The sequence below is a fragment of the Limulus polyphemus genome, unplaced genomic scaffold (assembly GCF_000517525.1).
Source record: "Limulus polyphemus unplaced genomic scaffold, Limulus_polyphemus-2.1.2 Scaffold7712, whole genome shotgun sequence".
Taxonomy (NCBI): Eukaryota; Metazoa; Arthropoda; class Merostomata; order Xiphosura; family Limulidae; genus Limulus; species Limulus polyphemus.
In genome coordinates this window covers 21,902-34,749 of record NW_013673322.1, presented here as the reverse complement: position 1 = coordinate 34,749, position 12,848 = coordinate 21,902, and the positions used below count along the sequence as shown (strand labels likewise).

General features: G+C 33.2%; 1 protein-coding gene across 1 annotated transcript; it reads right to left on the bottom strand.

The window, feature by feature from the left end:
- Positions 1-3,255: 3,255 nt before the first annotated feature.
- On the bottom strand, positions 3,256-12,616 carry LOC106474810 (stearoyl-CoA desaturase 5-like). The gene is made up of 3 exons (XM_013935501.1): positions 12,433-12,616; positions 6,367-6,497; positions 3,256-3,465 (listed from the first exon to the last, which is right to left on the bottom strand). The coding sequence occupies exons 1-3, from the start codon at positions 12,614-12,616 to the stop codon at positions 3,256-3,258; spliced, it is 525 nt and encodes a 174-aa protein (XP_013790955.1).
- Positions 12,617-12,848: the final 232 nt, after the last annotated feature.

Here is a 12,848-nt window from a genome sequence, read left to right as displayed (position 1 = left end):
TTCAATTTACGTTTTTATCAATAGATTCACGTATATTCATACTTGTAACATTTTCAAGTTGTACTAAAATAGTAGTTTCCCATGGAATTTTTCCTAACATCTATTGAGACAAACAGCAGATGTAACCGTGATCTATAGAGACGAACAACATGTGTAACCATGATCTATAGAGACAAACAACAGATGTAACCGTGATCTATAGAGACGAACAACATGTGTAACCATGATCTATAGAGACAAACAACAGATGTAACCGTGATCTATAGAGACGAACAACGGATGTAACCGTGATCTATAGAGACGAACAACATGTGTAACCATGATCTATAGAGACAAACAGCAGATGTAACCGTGATCTATAGAGACGAACAACATGTGTAACCATGATCTATAGAGACTAACAACAGATGTAACCACGATCTATAGAGACGAACAACAGATGTAACCATGATCTATAGAGACAAACAGCAGATGTAACCGTGATCTATAGAGACGAACAACGGATGTAACCGTGATCTATAGAGACAAACAACAGATGTAACCGTGATCTATAGAGACAAACAGCAGATGTAACCACGATCTATAGAGACGAACAACAGATGTAACCATGATCTATAGAGACAAACAACAGATGTAACCGTGATCTATAGAGACGAACAACGGATGTAACCGTGATCTATAGAGACGAACAACAGATGTAACCGTGATCTATTGAGACGAACAACGGATGTAACCATGATCTATAGAAACTAACAACAGATGTAACCATGATCTATAGAGACAAACAGCAGATGTAATCGTGATCTATAGAGACGAACAACGGATGTAACCATGATCTATAGAAACTAACAACAGATGTAACCGTGATCTATAGAGACTAACAACATGTGTAACCATGATCTATAGAGACGAACAATGGATGTAACCATGATTTATAGAGACAAACAGCAGATGTAACCATGATCTATAGTAGACAAACAGCAGATGTAACCACGATCTATAGAGACGAACAACAGATGTAACCATGATCTATAGAGACAAACAACAGATGTAACCGTGATCTATAGAGACGAACAACGGATGTAACCGTGATCTATAGAGACGAACAACAGATGTAACCATGATCTATAGAGACAAACAGCAGATGTAACCATAATCTATAGAGACTAACAACACATGTAACCGTGATCTATAGAGACGAACAACAGATGTAAACATGATCTATAGAAACGAACAACACGTGTAACCATGATCTATAAAGACGAACAACAGATGTAACCATAATCTATAGAGACTAACAACACATGTAACCGTGATCTATAGAGACGAACAACAGATGTAAACATGATCTATAGAGACGAACAACAGATGTAACCATGATCTATAGAAACGAACAACACGTGTAACCATGATCTATAAAGACGAACAACATGTGCAACCATAATCTATTAAGACGAACAACATGTGTAACCATAACCTATAAAGACGAACTACAAATGTAACCGTGATTTATAGAGACAAACTACAGATGTAACCACGATCTATGTCTAAATACGTTCTGGAGAAGACACTACGATTACAGTTTATGGTGTTTACCCAAACGAAGAATGTCATTGTTTTGTATTAAACATCCATGGGCTTTTTGTGTCAGTTAATAATTAATTTATTTCAAAATTAAGTAGATGTTCGCACATCCAAGCCATAAACTTGATTAAGCCTGGTTCGGCTCGTCAAGTGAAGTGCAGGGTATATTATATAGGCTTTTACTAACTATTAAATACACACCAAGAGATGACGCAACTCAGATGCTAAACGAATGACTGTTACTCCACACGACGTGAAAAGAAACGTTTTGAATAAAAGATAAACTAGAGGGGTACTAATGGTGACTAACCCATCAATACCATGATAAACTAGAGTGGTACTAATGGTGACTAACCCATCAATTCCATGATAAACTAGAGTGGTACTAATGGTGACTAACCCATCAATTCCATGATAAACTAGAGGGGTACTAATGGTGACTAACCCATCAATTTCATGATAAACTAGAGGGGTACTAATGGTGACTAACCCACCAATACGATGATAAACTAGAGGGTTACTAATGCTGACTAAACCACCAATACGATGATAAACTAGAGGGGTACTAATGCTGACTAACCCACCAATACGATGATAAACTAGAGGGTTACTAATGGTGACTAACCCATCAATTCCATGATAAACTAGAGTGGTACTAATGGTGACTAACCCATCAATTCCATGATAAACTAGAGTGGTACTAATGGTGACTAACCCATCAATTCCATGATAAACTAGAGTGGTACTAATGGTGACTAACCCACCAATTCTATGATAAACTAGAGGGGTACTAATGGTGACTAACCCATCAATCCATGATAAACTAGAGGGTTACTAATGGTGACTAACCCACCAATACGATGATAAACTAGAGGGTTACTAATGGTGACTAACCCATCAATTCCATGATAAACTAGAGTGGTACTAATGGTGACTAATCTATCGATTCCATGATAAACTAGAAGGGTACTAATGGTGACTAATCTATTAATACGATGATAAACTAGAGGGGTACTAATGGTGACTAACCCATCAATTCCATGATAAACTAGAGGGGTACTAATGGTGACTAACCCATCAATTCCAAACTAGAGGGGTACTAATGGTGACTAACCCATCAATTCCATGATAAACTCTGCAGAACACATACGTCCCCACACCCACAGTTGATCGTGTATGGCTCTCAAAAAATACGAAAATGCGTCCGTATGTCCGTCCTTATCAACGGTCACGGACCATTTTTGACGGGGGCAATGAGGAATACTTTTCTACATTGTTGACAAACACACACACACACACGGGGTGTACAAATATAACCTCTGTCTACCTTCAGTGAAGGAAGAAATAAACACTTCTTAATTAGTTTCTAAAAGTTAATAAGGAATAAATAAACACATCTAAATAAAATATTTAAAAACACGGTTTGTATTTCGTCTGCCCGAAACGTGCCCAAAAGAAAACAGAATAAAATATGGTAACAGATATTAAATACGGGCAAAAACCCGAATGAGGCAGACCTTAACAAAAACAACGTTGAAATCGAAACGTTGTTCTATTATTCTCAAAATTTTCAGCTGGTGTTTTCTTCATTAATATCTGTTGATAATATCACCTTAACTATATCATTGTTTGAAAATTAAATTAATTCAAACGTTTCCATGATTTGAAATCTCACCTTCTCTGAAACTGTACAACCGGGTCCCGCAAGATGTCGCCACAGTCGATAGTTTTACCCTTTTTAATGACGTCTGGATGTTTTTTTTTCAACAGCCAACCCATGTGTGCGAAGAAGAATCCTCTGTTAACATTATGAGGATCTGCATCCGTTTCGGAAAACTTGTGGTGCACTCGATGGTCCCTTGACCACTCGTAGATGTCGTTCTGGATGAAACGAAACTGTTTATTACAAGTTTTGACAAAATAAAAACTACAGAATATTGTAATAGATAAAATAGATCAGCTAAATGTGGAGAAAGAAGCAAGCATTACATCTATTATACAATAGGATCATGAGTAATGTAGTAATCCTAAGAAGTACGGAGTGAATGAAATGAATATACAATGCCGACAAGGTTTTTCATTCTGCACCACGAATCGTATATATATATATATATTTAAATGTAGTAACAATGCTTTATTCTTACTGATCAGTTTTCATGGTCAGGGCGTGACCCAATGGTTAACGTGTCCAGACTGTGAACATGAGTGTTCATGGTTCGCGCTCCGTACTTTGTGGACATGGGTGTGCTAAAAGAGAGACGGTCAAATCCCAAGTCCTGCCCGTCAGAACACAGGAATTGGCTGTAGGTATAGTGGACTAGTTAACTTCTTTCTAGCCTATAAATCCAAAATTTAGAACTAATATTCGCAGATAGCTCTAAGTAGCGCGAAATATCCTAAAATATACGAAGAAAAATCAGTTATTATTAATAGTCTCTGGATATGACGTTAGAAACACGTTATTTTATTTGTTGGCCAAATAACAACGGATTAAATGTTTTCTAAAAAAAATTTCAATTAGCGATAAGGGGCCGTGTAGGTCAAGTTTTCCATTAAACGTGTACGTGAACCTTCATATTATTACGATGTACTAAAGTCCAACTTCGTAAAAGACTCCAGTTAGCATCCGCAGTTATAGGAGCGAAGGTGACCTTTAAAAAAAGTAGTTTGTTATTATAGAGCAAATCAATAAAGTCAAGTTTTTATGGGTGTCCTGATATATTGGTTTTCTTTTAAAGGTAGGACGAGGGTTGCTAGTTTCGCTAAGCTGGGTGTAAACTACGTACTGCTGCTCATTTCCTATTTTCAACCCCATAAACCTGTCAGTTATATAGTTACTAGGAAACAGTGACCTCTAGTGGTGCTGAACATTTCCTGGTCTACGGCGCTGATATAGCTCAATGCATTGATTTCTCTGACAGGGAAAATCTAGTTTTTAAACTAATTTTTAAGACAAATTTCTGGAAATAAATTTAAAATTGTGTTTACTCTACTGATCATATAAATGTATAATTGTGTTCACTCTACTGATCACATAAATGTAAAATTGTGTTTACTCTACTGATCAGATAAATGTATAATTGTGTTCACTCTACTGATCACATAAATGTAAAATTGTGTTTACTCTACTGATCAGATAAATGTATAATTGGGTTTACTCTACTTATCACATAAATGTAATATTGTGTTTACTCTACTGATCAGATAAATGTATAATTGTGTTTACTCTACTGATCAGATAAATGTAAAATTGTGTTTACTCTACTTATCACACAATTGTAATATTGTGTTTACTCTACTGATCAGATAAATGTAAAATTGTGTTTACTCTACTGATCAGATAAATGTAATATTGTGTTTACTCTACTTATCACATAAATGTAATATTGTGTTTACTCTACTGATCAGATAAATGTATAATTGTTTTACTCTACTGATCAGATAAATGTATAATTGTGTCTACTCTACTGATCAGATAAATGTAATATTGTGTTTACTCTACTTATCACATAAATGAATAATTGTGTTTACTCTACTGATCAGATAAATGTAATATTGTGTTTACTCTGCTGATCAGATAAATGTATAATTGTATTTACTTTACTGATCACATAAATGTAATATTGTGTTTACTCTACTGATCACATAAATGTAAAATTGTGTTTACTCTACTGATCACATAAATGTAAAATTGTGTTTACTCTACTTCCTCATCCAGTTTCTGTTATTTTACTATCTGGATGGTTTGGCTACAATATTTTATACTTATCTTCAAAATTAAGTAACTTGTATAATGCCACAAGAAGGCGTTCAAGGGGGGAGGGGATATATTCTGGGGCCAATGACACCGGCACCCAAGTGGTCTAGTGGATAGTGTGCCGGATTGTGGAGCTTAAGTTACGTGTCTTGCGTCGCGTTACTGAACCGTGAGGCTATCCCTTGATTTGGTTTTACAAGAGTATATGAAACGGTGGCGGTGGGTAGTGTTGACTAGCTGCCTTATCTCCAGTCTAGGGACGGATAACGCAGGTGGTGCTAGAATAGCTTCGATCAAAATTCAAGAAAAAAGCAAACAAAACTTTTAAAAGTTCTTATTGTACACTAAAAAGGAGTAAACATTATCTAAAGAGTGAGTTCACACCCAAATAACTGTTGGCTCTTTTAAAAGTTCTTATTGTACACTAAAAAGGAGTAAGTATTATCTAAAGAGTGAGTTCACACCCAAATAACTGTTGGCTATTTTAAAAGATCTTATTGACACTAAAAAAGAGTAAGTATTATCTAAAGAGTGAGTTCACACCCAAATAACTGTTGGCTACTTTTAAAATTTTAGTGTACAATAAGAAGGAGTAAACATTATCTAAAGAGTGTCTGATTTTAAACAGATCTTTAAGATTAAAGGGACAATAAAATGAAATATTGAATGTGGAAGACACTGTCTGAAATATATATATAAACGTTTCTCTCATGCCAGAATTATTAACATTTCTTACTTGATAAGCTACACAGTTACAAAAGTGCAGGAATAGATAACACCAAATACTTGTATCATTTTACTTCTTTGACAAGCTTTGCAGTTGACAAGAACTAAACTTAATCTTTAAACAACTGATTTCTTAACCTTCTCACCTGTAGTACGATAAAATCAGTGTTTCCATGTGAACAATAATTTTATTTGTATAAAATGTCTTGGTAAACGTTGGCGTCGTGATGTTTATTGAAAATGTGCACAAGAGCTATCAGTATGATGTATCATAATGTTAACCGCCTTACTCTGCTCACCTGGCCAGCTATACAGTTACAAAAGGCTAAGAAGAGCCTGAGAGACCATTTTGCCTTATATGTTCGATGAGACCATAATCGGTGAGCTCCTGCAGTTACTCCTAAGCCTGACAAAAGCCCATAGAACAAACCTAAAAAACGAAAAAAAATATAATCATCATTTCATTCCACGTTTAAAGTATTACTTTATATTAGTGTAGATGTAAAACCATTAAAGTTCATGTACTTCCATCAAATATGTAACTGGTAGACTCTATATAATTACACTGTCTGTACGGGCGGTTTATAAGACAGATATTATATAGCCGGTAGACTCTATATAATTACATTGTCTGTACTGACGGTTTATAAAACAGATATTATATAGCCGGTAGACTTTATATAATTACATTGTCTGTAGGGGCGGTTTATGATACAGATATTATAAAGCCGGTAAACTCTATATAATTACATTATCTGTACTGACTGTTTATAAAACAGATATTATATAGCCGGTAGACTCTATATAATTACATTGTATGTACTGAGGTTTATAAAACAGATATTATAGAGCCGGTAAACTCTATATAATTACATTGTCTGTACTGACGGTTTATGATACAGATATTATATAGGCGGTAAACTCTATATAATTACATTTCTGTACTGGCGGTTTATAAGACAGATATTATATAGCCGGTAGACTCTATATAATTACATTGTCTTTACTGGCGGTTTATGATACAGATATTATATAGTCGGTAGATTCTATATAATTACATTGTATGTACTGGCGGTTCATAAAACAGATATCATAAAGCCGGTTGACTCTATATAATTACATTGTCTGTACTGACGGTTTATAATACAGATATCATAGACCCGGTAGACTCTATATAATTACATTGTCTGTACTGGTGGTTTATAAAACAGATATCATAGACCCGGTAGACTCTATATAATTACATTGTCTGTACTGACGGTTTATAAAACAGATATTATAAAGCCGGTAGATTCTGTATAATTACATTGTCTGTACTGACGGTTTATAAAACAGATATTATATAGCCTGTTAACTATATAATTACATTGTCTGTACTGGCGGTTCATAAAACAGATATTATATAGCCGGTAGATTCTATATAATTACATTGTCTGTACTGACGGTTTATGATACAGATATTATATAGCTGGTAAACTCTATATAATTACATTGTCTGTACTTGTGGTTTATAAAACAGATACTATATAGCCGGTAGACTCTATATAATTACATTGTCTGTACTGACGGTTTATAAACAGATATTATATAGCCGGAAGACTCTATATAATTACATTGTCTGTACTGGCGGTTTATAATACAGATACTATATAGCCTGTAGACTCCATATAATTACATTGTCTGTACTGGCGGTTTATAAAACAGATATCATAGACCCGGTAAACTCTATATAATTACATTGTCTGTACTGACGGTTTATAAACAGATATTATATAGCCGGTAGACTCTATATAATTACATTGTCTGTAGTGGCGGTTTATAATACAGATACTATTAGCCGGTAGACTCTATATAATTACATTGTCTGTACTGACGGTTCATAAAACAGATACTATATAGCCGGTAGACTCTATATAATTACATTGTCTGTACTGACGGTTTATAAAACAGATCTCATAAAGCCGGTAGACTCTATATAATTACATTGTCTGTACTGGCGGTTTATAAAACAGATAGCCGGTAGATTCTATATAATTATATTGTATGTACTGGCGGTTCATAAAACCCATATTACATAGCCGGTAAACTCTATATAATTACATTGTCTGTACTGGCGGTTTATAATACAGATATTATATAGCCGTTAAACTCTATATAATTATATTGTATGTACTTGTGGTTTATAAAACAGATATTATATAGCCGGTAGACTCTATAGAATTACATTGTCTGTACTTACGGTTCATAACACAGATATTATATAGCCGGTAGACTCTATATAAGTACATTGTCTGTACTGGCGGTTCATAAAACAGATATTATATAGCCGGTAGACTCTATATAATTACATCGTCTGTACTGGCTATTTATAAAACAGATATCATAAAGCCGGTAGACTCTATATAATTAAATTGTCTGTACTGACGGTTTATAAACAGATATTATATAGCCGGTAGGCTCTATATAATTCATTGTCTGTACTGGCGGTTTATAAAACAGATATCATAGACCCGGTAAACTCTATATAATTACATTGTCTGTACTGACGGTTTATAAACAGATATTATATAGCCGGTAGTTTCTATATAATTACATTGTCTGTATTGGCGGTTTATAAAACAGATAGCCGGTAAACTCTATATAATTACATCGTCTGTACTGGCTGTTTATAAAACAGATATTATATAGTCGGTAGATTCTATATAATTACATTGTATGTACTTGTTGTTTATAAAACAGATATTATATAGCGGGTAGATTCTATATAATTACATTGTCTGTACTGGCGGTTTATGATACAGATATTATATAGTCGGTAGATTCTATATAATTACATTGTATGTACTGGCGGTTCATAAAACAGATATTATATAGCCGGTAGATTCTATATGATTACATTGTATGTACTGGCGGTTTATAAAACAGATATTATATAGCCGGTAGATTCTATATGATTACATTGTATGTACTGGCGGTTTATAAAACAGATATCATGAAGCCGGTAGACTCTATATAATTACATTGTCTGTACTGACGGTTTATGATACATATATTATATAGCCGGTAGACTCTATATAATTACATTGTCTGTACTGGCGGTTTATAAAACAGATATTATATAGCCGGTAGATTCTATATGATTACATTGTATGTACTGGTGGTTTATAAAACAGATATTATAAAGCTGGTAGATTCTATATAATTACATTGTCTGTACTTGTGGTTTATAAAACAGATATCATGAAGCCGGTAGATTCTATATAATTACATTGTCTGTACTGACGGTTTATGATACATATATTATATAGCTGGTAAACTCTATATAATTACATAATCTGTACTTGTGGTTTATAAAACAGATACTATATAGCCGGTAGATTCTATATAATTACATTTTCTGTACTGACGGTTCATAAAACAGATATTATAAAGCCGGTAGATTCTATATAATTACATTGTATGTACTTGTGGTTTATAAACAGATATTATATAGCCGGTAGACTCTATATAATTACATTGTCTGTACTGGCGGTTTATAAAACAGATATTATAAAGTTGGTAGATTCTATATAATTACATTGTCTGTACTGACGGTTTATGATACATATATTATATAGCCGGTAGACTCTATATAATTACATTGTCTGTACTGGCGGTTTATAAAACAGATAACTCTACAACTACTTTATCACCAACGTCAGTTTAAACCTAAATCAACTCTCTATGTTTCTGGGCAGTGCACCTTGTCATCACTTCTAATTCTAGTTTATACGATGTTATGATTACCCATTGATGTTAGTTTTTTCACAGAAACTTGGTGTTCCTTTAAAAACTTAAGAAGAGAGTGAAAGATGAGCATTAGATGACTGTAACATGTAGATACTCAATGCTTTGTACACTATACATTTAGTGTCTTTAGGGAGCGAACCTCTATATTATGTACAGAGTGAAGGAGGAAAAATAAACAATATACATAATATTACATTTTATTACACACATTCGTAGAATACACTAACTTCATAATGTTAAATTTTATTACACACATTAGTAGAATACACTAACTACATAATATTAAATTTTATTTCACACATTCGTAGAATACACTAACAACACAATATCAAATTCCATTACACACATTCGTAGAATACATTAACTTCATAATATTAAATTTTATTACACACATTAGTAGAATACATTAACTTCATGATATTAGATTTTATTACACACATTAGTAGAATACATTAACTTCATGATATTAAATTTTATTACACACATTAGTAGAATACACTAACTTCATAATATTAAATTTCATTACACACATTCGTAGAATACATTAACAACACAATATCAAATTCCATTACACACATTAGTAGAATACACTAACCACATAATATTAAATTTCATTACACACATTCGTAGAATACATTAACTTCATGATATTAAATTTTATTACACACATTAGTAGAATACATTAACTTCATGATATTAAATTTTATTACACACATTAGTAGAATACATTAACTTCATGATATTAAATTTCATTACACACATTAGTAGAATACATTAACTTCATGATATTAAATTTTATTACACACATCCGTAGAATACATTAACTTCATGATATTAAATTTTATTTCACACATTCGTAGAATACACTAACAACACAATATCAAATTCCATTACACACATTAGTAGAATACACTAACCACATAATATTAAATTTCATTACACACATTCGTAGAATACATTAACTTCATAATATTACATTTTATTACACACATTAGTAGAATACACTAACTACATAATATTACATTTTATTACACACATTAGTAGAATACACTAACTACATAATATTAAATTTTATTACACACATTCGTAGAATACACTAACTACATAATATTAAATTTTATTACACACATTCGTAGAATACACTAACTTCATAATATTAAATTTTATTACACACATTAGTAGAATACACTAACATCACAATATTAAATTTTATTACACACATTAGTAGAATACACTAACTACATAATATTACATTTTATTACACACATTAGTAGAATACACTAACTTTCAGTCAGAGGAAGAAAGGTTACAAAAAACAAGTAGTAAAAACACATTTTCTGTAAAATGATGTAGGAATGACAGAAAGGATTTAAACAATAAATGATAAATAACAATAATGTAAGGATGATACTGTTATACACAGATCATCCCTACATGACTTTCAATATTCAAATTTACACAAAACATCTTCACCACGTAAAGTTTAAACTAGCCATCTTCAACATCTAAGGTTCACATCAGCCGTCTTCAAAATTATACCAGCCATCTTTAATACCTATAGTTTACACCCGTCATCTCAGCTTCACACTAAAGATCTTAGTTGGAAGTAGTTTTGGTTTTGTTACCCAGTATTAGCTGGTACTGCTTTAGACTGCATGTTTCTAAAATGGTTTAGGTTTTGTTACCTAGTATTAGCTGGTACTGCTTGAGACTACATGTTTCTAAAATGGTTTAGGTTTTGTTACCCAGTATTAGCTGGTACTGCTTTAGACTACATGTCTATATTCATGGTTTAGGTTTTATTTCTCAGTGTCAGTTGGATTCTGCTTGATATTACGTGTCTCTACACATGGTTTAGGTTTTGTTATCCAGTGCCAGTTGAATTCTGCTTGATATTACGTGTCTCTACACATGGTTTAGGTTTTGTTATCCAGTGTCAGCTGATACTGCTGTAGACTACATGTCTATATTCATGGTTTAGGTTTTATTTCCCAGTGTCAGTTGGATTCTGCTTGATATTACGTTTCTCTACACATGGTTTAGGTTTTGTTATCCAGTGTCAGTTGGATTCTGCTTGAGATTACGTGTTTCTACACATGGTTTAGGTTTTGTTATCCAGTGTCAGCTGATACTGCTGTAGACTACATGTCTATATTCATGGTTTAGGTTTTATTTCCCAGTGTCAGTTGGATTCTGCTTGATATTACGTGTCTCTACACAAGGTTTAGGTTTTGTTATCCAGTGTCAGCTCATGGACTTTAACAGACACTCTACCGTTAGGCACAGTAAATCTGATGCAGATTTTACGTAATGATTTCTGCAGATTTACAACGCTAGAAACCGTGTTTCGATACCTGTCGTGGACAGAGCAGAGAAAGCTTATTGTGTAACTTTGTGCTGAACAAGAAACAAACTTAATGGTTTTATTTAAACTCCATATTAGAATGTACTTGGAGAACGCGACGAAATGACTGTATTTGGTTTTAAATAATTGTATTCACTGCAAGTTATATACAATAGAAAGAAGTTGGTTGTGGAAAAAAAATGTACATATCATAAAACAGTTTGGTACATACCAAAAAGCCACAATCCCAGGGGTAATTCGAAAATGGCTATCCGAGCTCCAAATATTGCTATTATATGCAGAATTCCAAAAATGATAACGTTTCTCCAAACAATAGGCAAAGTATTTGAGGTTACTTTCGTCTTTGTCAGTGGAATCATAGCACCAGCTGTAACAGAAGTTTGACGAGGCGCCATCTGTCAGGTTTTTATCCTGTTAAACAATAGAGACCGTGGATTTTACTTCATTCATCTCATACTAACTGCTGTAGAACAATAAAAAGTGGGGCATCTTAAAGTGACTGATTTTGTCCTTATTTAACAATAACACGTGTTTCTATAGACTTGATGTTGTCTTGTTTAACAATAAACACAACCTACAACTGATGTCACTTCAATATAGAACATACAACTGATGTCACTTCAATAC